The sequence below is a fragment of the Phyllobates terribilis genome, unplaced genomic scaffold (assembly GCF_046119375.1).
Source record: "Phyllobates terribilis strain yellow unplaced genomic scaffold, ASM4611937v1 Scaffold_119__1_contigs__length_5224398, whole genome shotgun sequence".
In the NCBI taxonomy this organism is placed as follows: Eukaryota; Metazoa; Chordata; class Amphibia; order Anura; family Dendrobatidae; genus Phyllobates; species Phyllobates terribilis.
The window spans coordinates 3,048,805-3,069,160 of NW_027362879.1; the positions used below are offsets into that span (position 1 = coordinate 3,048,805).

The 20,356-nt window shown below is 47.1% G+C and overlaps 1 protein-coding gene across 1 annotated transcript in view; it reads left to right on the forward strand.

Annotated features, from left to right (window-relative positions):
* LOC141201569 (uncharacterized) overlaps window positions 1–20,356 on the forward strand; it is a 57,929-nt gene that overhangs the window by 27,259 nt on the left and 10,314 nt on the right. The window contains exons 4-6 of the mRNA XM_073663561.1: window positions 3,206–3,341; window positions 3,471–3,650; window positions 3,734–3,857. Coding sequence (XP_073519662.1) covers window positions 3,206–3,341; window positions 3,471–3,650; window positions 3,734–3,857 — 440 coding nt within the window. The remainder of the gene's footprint in view (window positions 1–3,205; window positions 3,342–3,470; window positions 3,651–3,733; window positions 3,858–20,356) is intronic.

Here is a 20,356-nt window from a genome sequence, read left to right on the forward strand (position 1 = left end):
GGCAGCACAGTGGGGTCTTTACTACTTTCTATGGGACGCTATTATTTTGATAGGTCCCCTCTATCTGGCACACAGTCTTTGTAGCATTAATTGGTGGAGGGTAATCATAGTAATGACATAATTTTTGAAGTATTGAGGTTCCTATTCCATGTCGGAGGAGCAGGCAGCATGGGGAGGTTGTGCAGGGTGGGAATAGATGGGGATGGTGCTGGAAATGTGAGAAGTCAGATGGTCTTTGTACAGTGTGTTTTTTATGTAGAGGCAATGGTCATATCATAATACTATGCACTCACTGTGTAGTGTTGATGGTAGAGGGCATTGTTTAGCGGGATTATTATTGCCTTGTATAGAAGTAATTTTGGGAATATTGGTCTTTCAGTTGTGTATTTTAGGTTAGCAACAATGGTGTACTGTAATTATATATGTATAGGTCCTCTTTTAAGTGGCTGGGAGGTTGTATGGGGAAGCACCTACTTTGGGGCTTTGGCCCCTGATCTTTTAGGACCCTAGCAACGTCCCGGCATACAAGGGATATCGCGGGGCACAAAGTGTTCTGGACGTTTCCTTTACAGTATGAAGCATTTTCCACACAGTATCCTTCCTCTGTAATATACTCCAGGACTGGTGAGGCGCACTGTCGCTCCCTATTTCTCCATAACTCGGCCTCAGCACTGCAGTGCTGATCAGCAGGTCTGCTTACTTGTTCTTCGGTTTCGCGCACTGTCTTCCACTACTGGCGCCCTTGAACCCTTGCACTCGTGACTCCCACTAGTACATCATATTCAGTGCTGCTTTGGGGTCCGTAACTCGGCGTCCAATCCAAGGACCCTTCTCTGTAAGGCCACTCTGTCTCATCTGTCCAATTAAGTCGGGTGCACTTCATGGCCGCCTCATATAGAATGAATGGAGCAGCATTTTAGCATGCGTACCACCGTTCCAATCTAAAGGGGATGAAGGTTCCTGTAGATTGGAGCTTGTTTTCATTGGACAACCCCTTTAATTTTTCACACACTGTTTCTGCATTTAAGTCTATTTTTTTGGTAAATATTCGATGACCTGGTGTAATTTGTGATGTGTTGTTCTTCACCTGAGGTTGTATTGACCTCATTTTATAACTTCTAAGCATCAGACTTTTTTTTAATATATCCTGAATAGAACACAATAGAATTGTATGGAAAACATTATTGTGTTCTTCACAATTCAAGGCAACGTGTCCTTATGAGATCTTTTTCTTGAAGGTATATGGCCCTCAGGTTCTTTATCACCATGCAATCTGAAGAGCCAACTTAGACTAAGAGTGGCCACCACTGGGCATACACCATGGTGCAGCAAGGGCTAGCAATCTGTCCCTCCAATTGTGTGGGTACTTATTGCTTAGGGAATGTCAGTCCAATTCTTCTTTTTAAGAGGGTTCACTGTCTGTGCATCTCTGTGCCCGAAGAATATTAACCTGGTGTTACTGTATTACTGCTGTTCCAAGTGGCAAGCACATGGTTCTCTTAGAGACAGGACCCTTGTTTAAACCCAAGTAGACTTGAATTGGAAAGGCCACTGGTCTGGACCAGGACTCTGGTTGTGGACGGTGATGGCGCCATGCACGGTTTCTATGTACGTGTCTGTGTGTAGTCAGAAAAGCATTTCAGTGGTAGCCTAATAACTGCAAGGACCGACGGAGGTGTTGGACAAAGGTAAACGAGTGGCTGCAGAACGGTTGGTAAATGTGGCCACTTCATGGGAATATTGGCCACTGATGACTGAGGCCTCCCTCCTGGTTTGGTCCTGGAGCCCCCCGGCCACTTGTTGAACATCTTTCCTGTTTTTTACTGTTACACAAGACCCTGTGTCTCCTGTATTCTGCGGCTGCGTCCCGTTCTTCAGTCTTCTTTCTGTAGCATGGTGTGTACGACGTCCTGGATACAATGTTACTGCTCCATCACAGACGAAACCCCAGAACAATTGTCATGGAATTTGGTACCAGAGTTCTCTCTGTGTATGGAGCCCCCATATTTTGTGATTACTCTTATCATTCTCACTGTGTAAGGTGAAATCCAGGAAAAAAAAACACACAAAACAATATATATATATAATTAATTTTTTTATTGAAATAGCAGTAAGCAACATTGTAATGAAAATATTACTGGTCCTTTAAGAAATTAAACTATGGTCACAGTCACTCTCAGATTGGCCCCGGTGGAGACCACAAAACGAGCTGCGGTCATTGGGGACCACCTGAGAGTCAGTGGGACCCAAAGATCCAGAAGAAGGCAAAGAAACCCCCCCAAAAGAATTCTGATTCAGGGGGGAAAAAAATTCCTTCCTGACCCCATTTCTGGCGATTGGATATTTCCCTGGATCTCGTGTATCCTGCTGCATATTGCTGTATATAACATAGGCTTACGTCATGTGAACAATGGCCAAATAGCTGTTGGCTGAGAACTCGTCCTGTATGATAAAATCTGCGATGGAGGTTCCTAATACGGCTTCCAACGAAGATGTGACATCATCCAAATGTGTATAAGAACTAGCGAGTGATAAAGGAGACAATGGCTGGTAGGTAATAAGTCATTACCTGTCTGCCAATATCTTCTTCTGGAAGACTTCAAGATATCATGTATTACATATTACATATTATTCTGAAAGAGCACCATGTAATACCACATGTGTCCTGGAGAGGCCACTACGTCCAGCAAAACACAGCTGATTGCTGAGGGTATTCACTGCCAGACCCCCGACTATCAACTGATCGCCTGCATGTCCTCATTTGGGGACAGGAGTTGTTCACACTTGGCATATTTTGTGATTCATGAGGGGAGGACAGTAGCCGGATAGAGACTTTTTCTATAAAGTCAGATTAAAGGGGTTTTCAGGAATGTTTTTATGTAATATATAGGAGGTTCCCAGTGGTAGAGAAAACACACAGAGATTTACCTCCGAAGCCCACAGGCTGCAAAAAGTGAACCCTGAAGCCATAGGGCTGCAAAAAGTGAACCCAGAAGCCGTACGGCTGCAACAGAGTGAGGCCAGAAGCCGTACGGCTGACAAAGTAAACCTCATTAATGGCCGCCATAAAAATCCACTTCTTCTTTTTCTTCCGGCATCATCCAGGATCAGATCCACAGATTACTGCTTTATACCGGAATCAGTGATTGTATTATTACATAGAATTATTGATGACGTTACATCTTCTCATCTTCTTCTCATTCAGGTCTCTACAATATCGGATCCTCTCAGTGAAGATCTTCTATAGAAGAGAATTTTCCTCGAAGGATAGGGAGCGAGACAAGATGGCGGAGAGGATATTCCACCTCACCCTAGAGATCCTCTTCCGGCTTACTGGAGAGGTGAGAGATTCTGATGACGTCACATTACATCATTCTTATCTATGGGAATAACAGATGGACAGAACTGGAGAGGTGAGGACTCTGGAAATGTCTGGAGGGAGATTTAATAATGTGTCTCTCCATAACCAGGATTACACAGTAGTGAAGAAGACCTCTAGTGAGCGCTGTCAGGACCCTGTGTCTGAGGGATGGGGAAGACCCCTGAGCCCAATCACAGGACCTCCATCTCACCCCCTGATACATGAGGATATCAATGACCAGAAGATCCTAGAACTCACCTACAAGATGATTGAGCTGCTGACTGGAGAGGTGACACTGCTGGGAATGCTGGGACATTATACAGTAACGCTATGGAGGGATCGGGGGGATGACGGTATCATTGTATGTGTCAGGTTCCTATAAGGGGTCAGGATGTCGCCGTCTATTTCTCCATGGAGGAGTGGGAGTATTTAGAAGGACACAAAGATCTGTACAAGGGCGTCATGATGGAGGTTCCCCAGCCCCTCACATCACCAGGTAATAGACAGGACTAAATACACACGGCCTATAATTATCTGTATGTAAAGAATGAATTCAGTCCCTGTATGTGTTTCCTCCAGATCTATCCAGTAAGAGGACAACACCAGAGAGATGTCCCCGTCCTCTTCTTCCACAGGACTGTAAACAAGAAGACCCCAATGTTCCTCAGGATCATCAGGTAGATGGAGAGAAGGTGTCATGAGATCTCCCCTATGATGTGTAGATGGCTGTGATGGTCTTGTGGTCAGTCTTGTTTTTCCCCTTCTCCCATGACAGCACCACCTGAGAGAGAGGGTATCCACTAATCAAGGACAGGAAACCTACTGAACAAAAGGGTGGTACCTCTCCTTTTCATCAATATGGTTTCCGGTCCTTGAAGGAACCTAGAGAGTAAAGTAACGGTACAATTGAACTTACCCAAGTCTGGTTGGTGTCTGCAAGGATCTGGGATGCTGACAGATCTGGAGACACGACCGCTGGCCAGGACGTTGGGGTGTGCAGTTGCATGACCACTTTGTTGAACGTGGTTGGCGTGCCCCGTGTTGAGTGAGCTGGAGTTATGTCAACCCAGATCTGCGCAAGCGCGAGGCGCACTAGTGGGATATCTAGCGCGCCCTGCTGAGGAAGTGTGCCAGAAAGCAATGCGGCAGTAAAATGCAGGGGCTGTTTATGCACAGGGCTCGCCGGTATGCTCCCTTCACACCGCTCGCTGGAAGGAAAAGTCTGACCCGGAAATAATGCGAGATTTCTGGGGGGAGGTCAGCAGCAGACGCTGGAGCTGTGGCGTCCCTCCGGTATATAGTGGACGGTTGACCACCAGATGGTGGAGGCCGGCAGCTTTCCTCTTGATGCCATGGATATGCTGGAGTTCTTTGCTAGGAGGGGACTAAGAAGTGTAGCGCCAAGCTAAAAGATAAAGACTGTGCGGCGATAACTTACCCAGCACATATATGAAGAGATTCTTCTATTCTGAAGACCACCTCTGAAGAAACCCCCAACTTTGCCATGGATTTTAAATCCATAATTAGGATAGAAGTTACAGACTCCATTAATTCACTGATTCAGCAGGAAAGTGGTAAAAGGGAGAAAAGACCCAAACAGCAGGCCGCTGATTCAGAAGAGTCTGTAATATCTGAGGATAGAGACGAATCGGACTCCTCTTCTTCCTCATCCTCTGATAGTGATACAGGGGGTAGGCAGTGTTTTCCTACGGAAGACACAGATATATTGGTAAAGAACTACTATGGGCATGTCAGATACTAAAACCCCAAGAACAGTCCAGGACATTATGTTTCGGGGGTTTGGAATAAAAGAAAAATTGCATATTTCCGGTTAGTGAGAAAATTTAAATATTCATTAATAGGGAATGAAGGAAGCCTGAGAAAAGGGATCCACTGCCCTCGTCATCCAAAAGCAGATGTCTGTTTGATGAGGAAGAAGCAGCCATGTGGGACAAAACCCCTAAAATAGACATGGCGGTGGCCAAGTCAACCAAAAGATCTACCCTGCCCTTTGAAGATCCTCTTGATAAAAAAGTGGATGTGTATCTGAAGCAGATATGGAAGTCTTCAGAAGGGGCAATAAAACCAGCAGTTTGGGCAACCTGCATGGCCAGATCCATGATGATTTGGTTACAGCAGTTAGAGGATAAGATTAAGAACAACGTCCCTAAGGATATAATTCAAGGTGCAGCTACTTTCCTCGCAGACACCTCGACAGACTCAGTGATGTTTGCAAACAGATCGGCAAACCTATAAAATGCTGCACTTAGAGAACTATGGCTCAAGAGCTGGCCGGGGGATGTTCAGTCCAAGGTCAAGCTATGCCCAATTCCATGCGAAGGAGAATTTCTCTTCGGACGGGCACTAGATGATATACTGGACTAGGCAGGAGATAAGAGAATTTCCCGGAGGTGCCAGTGCAGGAGCAGGGGAAGGGATTCTATTCCCCCTATTCCTAATAAAAAAAAACAGATGGCACCTTCAGGACCATAGTGAACCTGAAAGAAAGGGGTGAACAAATTTCTAGTCTACTGGCCCTTCAAAATGGAGACCATAAAATGCTATTTCCAGAGTGTTTTATATGAGATTGCTAGATGTGAAGGACGCCTATGAACACATCCCAATCTATATGGAAGATCAGACATTCTTGAGGGTGGCCTTGTATATAAACGAACAAGTCGGGCACTTCTAGTACAGAGCGCTAGCCTTTGGCCTATCTATGGCTCTGAGGGTATTTACAAAAATTATATAGAAGTTGCAGCGCATCTCCGGTAGCAGAATACCCTAATAATCCTCTACTTGGACGATATTCTAGTGGTAGGCAGGTCAATAGAGCACTGCAGTTGTCAACTGATAACAATCAGAACCATTCTGACCAGGCTGGGATGACTGCTAAACCTATAAAAATCAAAACTGGAACCACAGAGGGTTCAGTCATTCTTAGGACTTGAGCGCAAGAAAGCAGACTTGTCTACTGCCGGAAAAAAAGAAGGTCAAGGTCATGGTTAGTGTTGAGCGAATTTGTTCGGCATGTCAAATTCGGGTTCGTATTCGGGGTTCCGACTTGTTCGCGCCAAAAAACATCCCTGATTTTCCATGCTGTCACGCAGATGTTATCTCCGGTGGGGCGTGATCTCGGCCTCCCAGGTTTCCTTGGAGATGTCTAGGAGACCCCTTGGATGCCGGCCATATAGAAGCTCAAATGGAGAGAAGCCAGTGGAGGCTTGGGGAACTTCTCTGACGGAGAAAAGTAGAAACGGAAGCAAGTAGTCCCAGTCTCGACCATCCTTCTCAATGACCTTTTTGAGCATCGCTTTCAGGGTCTTATTGAAGCGCTCCACCAGGCCATCAGTTTGCGGATGGCAAACGCAGGTTCGCAGCTGAGTAATCTAAAGCACTTTGCACAGCTCCTTCATCACCTTGCTCATGAATGGGGTTCCTTGGTCCATCAGGATTTCCTTCAGCAGGCCGGTCCTAGCAAAGATGTTGACAAGTTCCCGAGCTAAGTTCCGTAAGGGTACCCCTTCGGGGTACCGGGTCGCATAGTCCATGACGACCAAGATGTATTGATGGCCCTGGGCCAATTTAATTAAGGGACCCACGAGGTACATGGCAATCTTCTCAAAGAGAACTTCTATCACAGGTAGTGGAACTAAGAGACTACGGACGTGCGAGGTGGGCTCGGTTATCTGGCAGGTGGGGCAGGACCTACAATAGTTTAAGATCTCCCGGTAGCATCCTGGCCAATAAAACCTCCTCACTATTCGCTCCTGAGTTTTTTTCAACCCCTAGGTGTCCCCCCCCAGAATATGTGAGTGGGCCATGTCTAATACCCTCCAACGGTATGGCCCAGGAACTAACAGCTGTTCCACTACCTATTCACCTTTCAGTTTGGTTACCTGGTACCCCCTGAATTGCAAAGTGTGGGTACCGCCCCCGACTCTTGGGCAACACCATTACAAACCGTAAGATTGTCCCACGCCCCTTTCAAGGTCAAGTCCCGAACTTGAGCTGCCCCAAAGTTCTCTCCGGGCACCTCTAACTCAGGGAGGTCGGCCTCCTCAGTCACAGTCTCGTCCTCCTCACCGACAAGGACACACAGTGGAAACCGATCCACTTCCAATGTCGACCGAGGTATTTCTAGGGTCCTGGCTTTTGTCTCCGTGATGGAGTCTGGATCCCTTCCCCCACAAATCCCAGAACAAGGGAAAATCACGCCCCAATATGATGGAATGTATCAGGTCCTTGACCAACCCGACCTCGTGGGATTGGGCGCCACAGTCTGTTTCGACTGTCACTCTGGCCACCGGGTAGTTCTTGGCATCCCCATGTATGGAGCGGATGCCCAAAGATCTGGCGGGGATCAGCTGGTGGGGAAGGGTGGCACTGATCGAGGTCACCAGAATCCCGGAGTCCAATAGCCCCAGGTTCATCACTCCTTTAACGGACACGGCAAACACCTGCGGCCCCTCGCCGGGTTGACAGTCCACACTGCAGGCTGGGTAAGCATAGTATGAACATCGTCTGCCTAGACTGCAGTCCATTGGCTCAGCAGACGTATGACACTGGGTGGCTACGTGTCCCGGATTGCGACATCGCCAACAGGTCACATCCTTCACAACAGACCTTGCAGCCCCTTCAGTGGAAGTGGAATGCCCCCCAGTTGTGGCTCTTAACCCTTTCCGTGGTGAACCCACTCCCTTTTGGGCACTCCAGTAAGGGGAGCTGGCTATCTCGGGTATCCCCAGGGATTTTTCGACCACTTGGAATCTCTCTACCAGACCTATGAGGTCGTCTGCATTCCGAGGGTCGCCCTGGGCAACTCAGGTCTGCACCGGCCTGGGTAGGGAATGGATGAACCTGTCCATTACCACACGCTCAACCATCTGGGCAGGAGAGGAAGACTCTGGCTGCAGCCATTTCTGGACAAGATGTAACAAGTCAAACATTTGTGAGCGTGGAGGTCTGTCGCCAGCATACGCCCAGTGGTGGACCCTTTGTGCTCTGACAGACATAGTCACTCCTGAGCGTGCCAATATTTTGGTTTTTAATTTGGCATATTCCTTTGCGTCCTGTAATGTCAAATTGTAATAAGCCTTCTGCGGGTCCCCAGTCAAATATGGCGCCAGAACCTCCACCCACTGCTCCAGCGGCAATTTCTCCCGTTCCGCTACCCTCTCAAAAACAGTCAGGAACACCTCAATATCATGCCCCGGGGTCATCTTCTGTAACGCTTTCCTTACCGTCTTCCTGATGTATGCATCATCACTTGGACTTGACGGAAGCCGTCGCCTTGCCACGGATCACCTCTAAAAGTAACTCGATCTGCTGTTATTGGTGATGCTGATCCTGTTGCTGCTGTTTCTGGAGCTGAACTTGTTGTATCAGCAGCTTAGTGGTCTCTTGTTGCTGCTGTAGCTGCTCACGGTGCTGCTGTTGCATTCTCTGCTGCATGCTCTGCAAGTGCTGCTACTGCATGGTCTGCTGGCTCTGCACCAGGTGCTTAATTAGCTCTTCCATGGTGCCGGACGTCTCCTGCTGGCTGGCAGCCTTCACCCAAGACATCCACCGGTCTCTGTAGCAGGTACACGTGTTCCTGGAATCTTGCCCGCATTCTCCACCAGCTGTGGTAAGATAAGACGCCTCACTCGGTCGCTTCCGGAAGTAGACTCAGGAACCGTGTTTTCTCTGCAGGCTTTATTTAGTGGCATAAAGCTCCGCAGCTCCAGCAAAACTAAACACAGCCTTACTGGCAAAACAACAAAACAAAAGATAAACGAAAGCACAGTCCATAGCAGTGTGGGATTAGCAACACAGGTTGTAGTCCCAGCATTCAGCTCCTCTCTGAGCTGTGGTCTTCCAGTCTGGAGTCTTTGCCACTACAAACTCACAACAGAGAAAAAAAACCAGGACTGAACATTTAAACATTGTTCAGCCACACCCTGAGGTGGAGGTATGGGGAATGAAATCCCTCCCATCTCTATTTCATTCCGATAAAACCACGCTTTTTAAGAGTTAACCCCCCAGCATATAAAATGCTGGCAGAAAGTTTATTGGTTCTAGTTCACATAGGCTAGCAACCAGTGTGACACATACCTCCCTTCATATACCATACCAGTGACTCTGGCACAACAATAGTTAGATCTTTGTCTCAACACTGCTCCAAGTCTCACGCTATGGGAGGAACTTGTCAATCACTGGGAAAGTCCTGGGCCAAATCTTCTTTTTTTTTGGGGGGGGGGGGGAGTGTGAAGACACGAGGGTCTGTGGGTGGTCTCATTCACTGGCCCGGCTGTCTTTAGATAGACCGCATGGGCCAGGGCTCATCCCATTATCCCATTGAACTCCCACACTCCTTCCCCATGGGCATAATATTACTGAAACAGCATAGGGTAGGGTAAAACAGTGTGGCAATACTTTATTGAACCACCAAACAGACAATAATAAATAGGACAGTCCCAGCAAATACACAAGATGGTGCAAAAGACAGAGTCTCACCCTTCCGCTGGCTCGCCGGAATTAGAGCAGCTGTGACTTCAGGGCATCCAAGGCCTACTAACTAGAGATGAGCGTTGTTCTACTCGAACTGTTCGCCAATCTCAAATTCGAGCTGTTTTGGGCGGTGTTCGAGCCGTTCGGCGAACACGAACAATTTGAGAAAAATTCGGCTGTTTGAGGTTATGTTCGATAACTGTTCGTGCACCAAAATCATAACTGGATTTTTTCTCAGTAATGATGAAAATTAATGTTAATACGCAGTTTGAGTGTACAGGAGGGTGGGGGGAGGGGCAGGGGATGGATCTCTGCAGGAACAATGAAGATCTCAAATTTTTTCTCTTTCCCGCATTTACAGTGGGGAGGTGCAATCTGTCAGCCTATCAGCAGCGCACACACGGAGCGAAGTGCTTTTTTTCACACAAGCAAGGGCATGTGTCATTGGCAGTGTATGTCACATGTCCTTGCCCTATAAGACCAAGCCATTTTCCCCGTCGCCACCATTTTCTCACTGCTGCAGCTGCGTGTTAGACGGCACCGCTGTTGCTGTGTGCGCTATACCTTGTTAATTTCAAGCCAATTTTCGCACAAATCTACAGATAGCTTGGGAGTAGGGAATAGTTGTGATTGCAGTCCTTTTAAGGACTAGGTTACAGCATTTCCTACGACTTTTATCAGGCAGGTCTGTGCTCTTAAATAGATAGATTGTGGGAGTAAAGACTAATTGTAATTGGAGTCTTTTTCAGGACTAGGTTACATCAGTTCCTATCAGTTTTTGCCAGGCAGGTCTGTGCCAGTGCTGTGCAAGTTTTTTTCACAGCATTTGGCTGAATCTAGCAAAGCTAATCCTTTTTGGCCTATTGCAGAGTGTGTTAGTCAGTGGAGTAGCCTATCTGTGTTGCAAGATATACCACCTGTGTATAGAATACCAATTTTTTTACTGCACCTAGTGAAGTAAAATCTTTTGGGCATAGCATCATTCTATTAGTCCATCTATACTGACCTCCATCAGGTTGCAAATTGAATATAATTTTTTTCTGCATCTAGCTCTGAAAAAATATTGGGCTTCTAGCTGTGTGTGGGACTTGTTGTATTAGTCCATCTATACTGACCTCCATCAGGTTGCAAACTGAATTTTTTTTTTTCTGCATCTACCTCTGAAAAAATATTGGGCTTCTAGCTGTGTGTGGGACTTGTTCTATTAATCCATCTATACAGACCTCCATCAGGTTGCAAACTGAATATATTTTTTTCTGCATCTACCTCTGAAAAAATATTGGGCTTCTAGCTGTGTGTGGGACTTGTTCTATTAATCCATCTATACAGACCTCCATCAGGTTGCAAACTGAATATATTTTTTTCTGCATCTACCTCTGAAAAAATATTGGGCTTCTAGCTGTGTGTGGGTCTTGTTCTATTAATCCATCTATACAGACCTCCATCAGGTTGCAAACTGAATATATTTTTTTCTGCATCTACCTCTGAAAAAATATTGGGCTTCTAGCTGTGTGTGGGACTTGTTGTATTAGTCTGTCTATACAGACCTCCATCAGGTTGCAAACTGAATATATTTTTTTCTGCATCTACCTCTGAAAAAATATTGGGCTTCTAGCTGTGTGTGGGACTTGTTGTATTAGTCCATCTATACTGACCTCCATCAGGTTGCAAACTGAATATATTTTTTTCTGCATCTACCTCTGAAAAAATATTGGGCTTCTAGCTGTGTGTGGGACTTGTTGTATTAGTCTGTCTATACAGACCTCCATCAGGTTGCAAACTGAATATATTTTTTTCTGCATCTACCTCTGAAAAAATATTGGGCTTCTAGCTGTGTGTGGGACTTGTTGTATTAGTCCATCTATACTGACCTCCATCAGGTTGCAAACTGAATATATTTTTTTCTGCATCTACCTCTGAAAAAATATTGGGCTTCTAGCTGTGTGTGGGACTTGTTCTATTAATCCATCTATACAGACCTCCATCAGGTTGCAAACTGAATATATTTTTTTCTGCATCTACCTCTGAAAAAATATGTGACCTTCTAGCAGTGTGTGGGACTTTCTCTATTAGTCCATCTATACTGACCTCCATCAGGTTGCAAACTGAATATAATTTTTATCTGCATCTAGCTCTGAAAAAATATTTGGCCTTCTAGCAGTGTGTGGGACTTTCTCTATTAGTCCATCTATACTGACCTCAATCAGGTTGCAAATTAAAAATAATTTTTATCTGCATCTACAGTACCTCTGAAAAAATATTTGGGCTTCTAGCTGTGTGTGGGACTTGTTCTATTAGTCCATCTATACTGACCTCCATCAGGTTGCAAATTGAATATAATTTTTATCTGCATCTAGCTCTGAAAAAATATTTGGCCTTCTAGCAGTGTGTGGGACTTTCTCTATTAGTCCATCTATACTGACCTCCATCAGGTTGCAAATTAAAAATAATTTTTATCTGCATCTAGCTCTGAAAAAATATTTGGCCTTCTAGCAGTGTGTGGGACTTTCTCTATTAGTCCATCTATACTGACCTCCATCAGGTTGCAAATTAAAAATAATTTTTATCTGCATCTAGCTCTGAAAAAATATTTGGCCTTCTAGCAGTGTGTGGGACTTTCTCTATTAGTCCATCTATACTGACCTCCATCAGGTTGCAAATTAAAAATAATTTTTATCTGCATCTAGCTCTGAAAAAATATTTGGCCTTCTAGCAGTGTGTGGGACTTTCTCTATTAGTCCATCTATACTGACCTCCATCAGGTTGCAAATTAAAAATAATTTTTATCTGCATCTAGCTCTGAAAAAATATTTGGCCTTCTAGCAGTGTGTGGGACTTTCTCTATTAGTCCATCTATACTGACCTCCATCAGGTTGCAAATTGAATATAATTTTTTTCTGCATCTATCCCAGCCAATAGTTTTGGCCTAATACCACAGTTTGGCCACTCAGCTCTGCTCGGTTCCCATCCATTGTTTTTTTGTGCAAACAACTCCAGAGTTAGTTAACCACCAAAATGAGTGGAAAAAGGCCTGCTGCTGGTGGAAAGGGGAATAGGCGTGTTGGGAAGGGGAAAAAAGGTTGTGTCCGTGGGGTAGGTGTTAAAGCAACAGTAACATCTGCAGAAGAAAGACCATCTTCCAGCCAAACTAAAATGTCTACTTCTTTTAGCGGACAATGTGATAAGATCCCTTTCTTACGGCCACGCCAATCGCTACAAATTCCAGATGAGGCACAAAAACAGCAGGTGCTTCAACGGATATCAAGTGCTCCTTTAAGTGGGCTCTCCTCCACATCAACTTCAACATCACAAATACTCCAGTCCTCAAAGGTGTCACCCCAATCGCACTTGCTTCCTCACAGCTCCCAAATCTCCAGCTGCCCGTCTGAGTATGAGGTAGAACAGATGGTTGAGTCTGCAGAGCTGTTTACTCATACTATAGCCTGGGAATCAGAGGTCGACTCCAGCGCTTCTGTGAATCCAGACGAGGAAATGATCTGCACTGATGCCCAGAATCTTTATGAGTCGGATCCAGGACCAGACGCAGAAGGTTCTGACCATAATGTAGACCCTCATTCCCAAACTGTAACTCCTGTTGGTGGAGACAATGAGGAAGACGATGATAAGACTCAAATACCTGATTGGAGCGACAACTTTAGTTTTTTGTCAGGGCAGGAACAGGTTGGCTCTGAGGACGACGGGTGTGATAACGCACAGGGTGATGATGATGAGGTTGGAGATCCCACTTACTGTCAACCCACAGTCAGCCAAGAGATGAGGTCAGCAGAGGAGGTGGAGGAAGATGCTAGTGACGACGAGGTCAGGTTGCGCCTTCCTGGACAGAGACGTAGTACTGGAAGCACGTCAACAACTGCATCCTCAAACACAACTCTGCCTCTCACCACAAGTCGTGGTGGCTCTTCAGGTCGCATGGGTGCTAAGCCTTGCATAGCCTGGGCATTTTTTCAGATCGATAAAGATGACCCAACTCGTGTTATCTGTAACATTTGTCAGCAAAAGCTAAGTAGAGGCCAAAAAATACATAGTTTGAGTACTTCATGCATGAACCGGCACATGGACATGAAGCATAAGTTGCAGTGGGAAGCTCAGTGTGCTACAATGCGGCCTAGCCGGCCGGGCCAACCACCGTCTGCCATATCTTGTGCATCCGCGGCCTCTTCATCCTCTGTGACTGGGGGGACAGCAGTCACACCTGTTTTGGGGCGCAGACCTGCCACCTCTTTACCCGCAACAGCCAGCGTGATTGGCAGGTCATCATTTTCTTTGGAGGTGGTAACACCAGCTGGTGTTGAGCGCTGTCCGACATCGATAGCACCACCTTTGGATCAAGGCAACCTAACATGTCCGCCTGCATCTTCCTCACAGACCGGCAGTTTGCCGGGGACACCCTTATCAACCCCGTCTAAGCACAATAGCCAGCCCTCGGTCCCTCAGATGTGGACAAGTAAAAGACCATTTCCTCCTAGCCATGAGAAAGCTAAGAGGTTGAATTTCACCATCTGCAAGCTCTTGGCTACAGAAATGCTGCCTTTCCGCCTGGTGGACACAGAGGATTTTCGAGACCTTATGTCCGTCGCAGTGCCCCAGTACCAGATGCCCAGTCGGCACTACTTCTCAAAGAAAGGTGTGCCTGCGCTCCACCAGCATGTCGCACACAACATCACCTCTTCTTTGAGAAACTCTGTGTGTGACAGGGTGCATTTCACCACAGACACTTGGACGAGTAGGCATGGACAGGGGCGTTACATGTCGCTGACTGGGCACTGGGTAACTATGGTGACAGCAGGACAAGGGGCTGCTGTCCAAGTCTTGCCGTCCCCACGAGTTGTGCGTCAATCCTCTTTATGTCAAAGTTCCTCCACTGCTTCTGCCTCCTCAACCTCCTCTCGGTCTTCCACCTGCACCCAAAGCCTGTCTGGTCATGCCACAAGCTTTCTAACTGCGCAGAAGGGATCCTGCACACCTCCTTACTATGCTGGCAGTAGGGCTCAACGTCATCAGGCGGTTTTTACATTGAAATGTCTGGGAAATGTGAGTCACACAGCTGAGGAGTTGTGGTCAGCTCTGGAGAACCAATTTCATGAATGGTTGTCTCCACTGGACCTGAAACCAGGGAAGGCCGTGTGCGACAATGCTGCAAACCTGGGTGCGGCCCTTCGCCGGGGCAATGTCACACACGTGCCTTGTATGGCTCACGTGTTGAACCTGGTTGTCCAGCAATTTTTAGCCCACTATCCCAGACTAGATGGCCTTCTGCAGAGGGCACGGTCGCTGTGTGCTCACTTCCGCTGTTCGCATCCTGCAGCTCAGCGACTTACATCTCTACAGAAGTCGTTGGGCCTGCCACTTCACCGGCTAAAATGCGATGTGCCTACCCGGTGGAATTCAACTCTGCACATGTTGCAGCGACTTTGGCAGCACCGACAAGCCCTGGTGCAATACGTTCTGACGTATAGCCTGGGCCAACGAGATCCAGAGGTGGGGCAAATCACGCTGGAGGAGTGGTCTCAGATCAGGGACCTATGCACCCTTCTGCACAGTTTTGAAATGGCGACGAAGATGTTTAGTGCTGACGATGCCATTATCAGCATGACTATTCCGGTGATTTACATGCTGGAGCACATGTTAAACAGAATTCGGAGTCAGGTGGTGGCACAAGAGGAGGTGGAGGAAGTAGAGGAGGAGGAGTTGTATGCGGAAGGGCTAGACGGTCGGCAGCACCAAGGCGGCAGGCATGTGAGGGTGGGGGAGATGGTTTTACCAGGGCGCATGGTAGCAGCCAAACTAGTGAGGAAGGTGCAGGAGCCCAGGAAGAAGTGGAGGACGAACTGATGGAAGACTCATCAGATGAGGGAGACCTTGATCACATTTCTGTTGTGCGAGGTTGGGGGGAGAGGACAGAGGAAGGAAGCATGATTGTTACCTCGCCACCAACACAACAGGGACTTGGTGCTCCTGGATGCGCAACACACATGAGTGCCTTCTTGCTGCACTACCTGCAACATGACCCTCGAATTGTGAGAATTAGAAATAATCCTGACTACTGGGTTGCCACACTGTTAGATCCCCGGTACAAAAGTAAATTTGCAGAAATTATTCCTGCCATAGAAAGGGATGCACGCATGCAGGAGTATCAGCAGAGACTGCTGCAGAATCTTACATGTGCTTTTCCACAAAATACCAGTGGTGCACGTAGTGAATCTCACAGTTCCAACTTGCCAACCGTGGGACCGTCAAGTGTTCAGCACTCAAACCGTAACAGAACCACAGTATCTGCTGGTAACATCAATTTTGCGGAATCATTTCACCACTTTTTTAGCCCATCCTTTGCAAGGCCACAGGAGACAAGAAGTCTGACACATAGTCAACGCCTAGAGACGATGGTACAGGAGTATCTCCAAGTAAACATTGAAGCCATGACTGTCACTGGACCCTTGCTCTTTTTGGGCTTCCAATCTGGATAAATGGCCGGAGCTAGCCACTTACGCCTTGGAGATCTTGTCATGCTCTGCAGCCAGCTTTCTGTCTGAACGTGTGTTCAGCGCTGCTGGTGGTGTGCTGACAGATAAGCGCACGCGGCTCTCCACTGATAATGTAGACAGACTCACGTTCATAAAGATGAACAAATCATGGATCCGAAACGACTTTTCTACCCCTGTGTCATCCTGGGGAGAGTAAAAGCTTGATGATTGGTTAAAATCACCCTACCAACCGTTTTAAGCTTTCAAATTACTAATCATGTTTATCTGTATCTTGGCTGGAAAATAATTTGGGCTTTGTAGCAGTGTGCAGCACTGATTCTATTAGGCCATCTATAATAAGCTCCACCAGATTTAAAATTACTAATCATGTTTATCTGTATCTTGACTGGAAAATAATTTGGGCTTTGTAGCAGTGTGCAGCACTGATCCTATTAGGCCATCTATACTAAAGCTTCACCAGATTTAAAATTAATAATAATTTTTAGCTGCATCTAGCCCGGAAAATAATTTTGGGGCTCCGAGATGCGCAAGACACATAAGTGCCTTCTTGCTGCACTACCTGCAGCATGACCCTCATATTGTCAGAATTCGAAGTAATCATGACTACTGGGTTGCCACACTCTTAGATCCCCCAAACTTTTCGATCAACCTTTTCATTTTAATAAAGACCAAAAAAATGGTCATTTTTGAAATTATAAGCATTAGCAGGTTGTTAGAAACTGAAATCAAACAGTTTTCAACTCAAAACTTTATTCTAGGTGATGTTACATTTTCACATAGGACCCCTTGTTCGAAAGGAGCTTCTGAACTCTCTCGTCCATTGAATTTGTCAGGTTTTGGATGGTTTCTGCTTCAATTGTTTTGCATGAGGACAGAATACCCTCCCAGAGCTGTTGCTTAGATGTGAACTGCCTCCCGCCATCATAGACAATCCTTTTAATGATGCTCCAAAGGTTCTGAATGGGGTAGAGGTCAGGGGAGCATGGGGGTCACACCATAAGTTTGTCCCCTTTTATGCCCATATCAGCCAGAGATGCAGATGTTTTATGTGCAGCATGAGATGGTGCATTATCATGCAAAAAAATGATCTTGCTGTGAAATACACGGTTCTTCTTCTTGAACCATGGCAGGAAGTGCTGTTTGAGAAAATCCACATACATTATGGAGTTCATCTTTAGCGCCTTCAGGGATCCTAAAGGGGCCGACAATCTCTCTCCCCATGATTCCAGCCCAAAACATTACTCCACCTCCTCCTTGTTGGCGCTGTAGCCGTGTTTGCGTGGGGTGTCCATCAACCAGCCATCCTCCACTCCATCCATCTGGACCATCGAGCGCTGCACGGCACTCATCCGTGAACAAAACAGTTTTGAAATCAGTCTTCATGTAATGTTTGGCCCACTGGAGCCGTTTCTGCTTGTGTGAAGTGGATAGAGAAGGTCGACAGGATGGCGTATGCACAGCTGCAAACCTCTGAAGGACCCTGCATCTTGTTGTTCGTGGGACGTTGGAGGCACCAGCAGCTTCAAAAACTTGTCTGCTGCTATGACAAGGCTTTTTTGCCGCTGCTCTTTCAACCTGACGTAATTGCCTGTAGGAAAGAGTCCTCAATTTGCCCTTATCAGCACGCACACGTGTGTACTGTGAATCAGCTACATACTTCTTGATTGCCAAGACACTTCATCCTGATCATCGCACAATGTTGATTGTAGTCATGCCTTGACCTAAACACTCCACAATTTGTTGCTTCTCAGCAGCCGACACATCCTTTTTCTTTCCCATTTTGGCAGAAAATGTAGGCTGCTTAATAATGTGAGACAGCCTTCTTAAGTAGTCTTGCCTTTCATTGGACACACCTGCCAAACTAATTAGCACAGGTGTCTGCAATTGCTTACAGTGATATAAAGAGCCCTGACACACATCACCATCAATGAGTTTAACTGACAAACAAACAAATTCTTCCCTTATCACTCCTAAACACTTTTTGCATAATAATTTGGAACACAGTGTACATGTGCTTTTCCACAAAACACCAGTGGTTCACGTAGTGAATCTTACAGTTCTAACTTGCCAACCGTGGTCTGTATGGAGTTGTTCAATAAAGGGCCCAAAATTAAGATAACATAGATGGGAGAGGTCTCTATGAATAGGAATTCCTATGTATTTGATACCCTGTGAGGGCCAGGCAAAGGGAAAGTTGGACTGGATGGAATCCTATATGGATTTGGGGAGGGAGACATCGAGGGCCTCAGACTTCGCTGCATTGATTTTAAAATTTGACCATGTAACAAAGTGATCTATTTCAGCCATAACAGCATGGATGGATATATGTGATTGAGTGATATATACTAGGACATCATCAGCAAATAGAGAGCACTTGTACTCGGTGCCTCCCACCTCAATCCACCTAATATTGGGGTTATGGTGAATTGATGAGAGCAGGTGCTCCGTCACTAGGATGTATAAGAGAGGGGACAGAGAACATCCCTGCCTTGTCCCATTGGTGATTGTGAAAGGTGATGAAAATGTTCTGACGCGCCCCCTGGGCCTTGGGACACCCGGAGCCGGACCCTTTTTGGTGGATGCTGGTGGTTGTAGTCTCCGTGGCGGCGGCCCGGTTCCGTGGCTCAGGGCGGTCAAACCAGTGGCGGAACTATTTATGTGGTTTTGATGTTTAAATGTCCGACTACGCCACCCGTGGATTGCGGTCAGAATGAACCGCCGCTCCAGGGCAGACCGCTGAGGCTGGTGATGTGGGTGCAGCAGAGCGTAGCATAACTCCCCACGGGAGGAGTATAGCCTCAGGGCAGTGTATGCGGAGGATGGGGGTGATGGTGCAGGGCAGCAGCAGTAACGACACGGAGTCAGTGATGCAGTCCAGGGCCTTTACTCACAGTTCTTATTATCCAGACCACGTCTGCAGGTAACGGCTGCCCACGTCGTACTGTGCTCACCAGGTGAGGGGCTCAGACAACTCCCAGATAACTTTGGAGCACTTCACAGGACCCCCTTTGTGTGTCCTTTGTCTGGCCTTTCTTACCAACCCTTCTGTCCGGCTGCCTCGGGCCTCCTCTTGGTAAACTTGGCGCCAGTTTCCCTGACCCTATGTGGTGCCTTCCTAGCGGGTGTAGCGAGGGGCTGCGCCACATAAAATGTCACAGCCTCCTGTTTCTAGCTGAGGGTCGTTTCCTGCCTCCACTAGTTTCGGGGACCGGTCTCCCCCTTTGGCCTGACCCCTCCACGCAGGTGGATTCGGGCGTGCGGTGGCGACTCGCCCGTCCGCCCCCTGGGATCCCTTCGTTCCTCGTTCCTGGAGCCTTCTCCGCTCCTCTTCCTTCCTTCTCCCTCTTCTAGGCCTGGGCCTCTGTTACTAGGCCCGCCTCCGGAGCAGAGCTCATGCAGAGCCCCTGCTCCCTGCCACTTCTGCTCAGACTTCTCTGCACTGAACTAAGATGGTGCCCACCTTTTATACTCCCTTCTCAATGCACCCAGGAACTGCTTCCTCCCTGCTCCTGCACTACAGGGTTCCCCTTCCTCAGTGTTCCCTCCCCCCACTCCAGCCAGGGACAGGGACTGTCGTGCCCATCTCAGGGGCATATTGGTCGCCCTGCCCCACGGCAATGTGGTGTAATGCATGCAGGTGTCGGGTCCTGATCCACACTACATCCTTACCTGAGAGTGAGATATCACACCTCTGGGTGAGGTGCAATACCTCTGTAGCAACCGAGCCCTCAGGGTGCTACAGTTCCATTTATCTTCAGCCTAGGTGACGTATTGCGATACAGGGCCGTGATTTTGGCTATAAAAGGGTCCCCTAGACCCCTACCCCAAGCTTTTTAAGAGAATCATATATGGCGTGCCAGGAGACTCTATGGAATGCTTTCTCAGCATCCAACGAGAGTATCTAATTACAAATTTTTAACTGCATCTAGCCCAGGAAATACTTTGTGCCTAGTAGCAGTGTCTGCTAGTCAGCGGATTATCCCGGCTGTTAAGCAAGCTA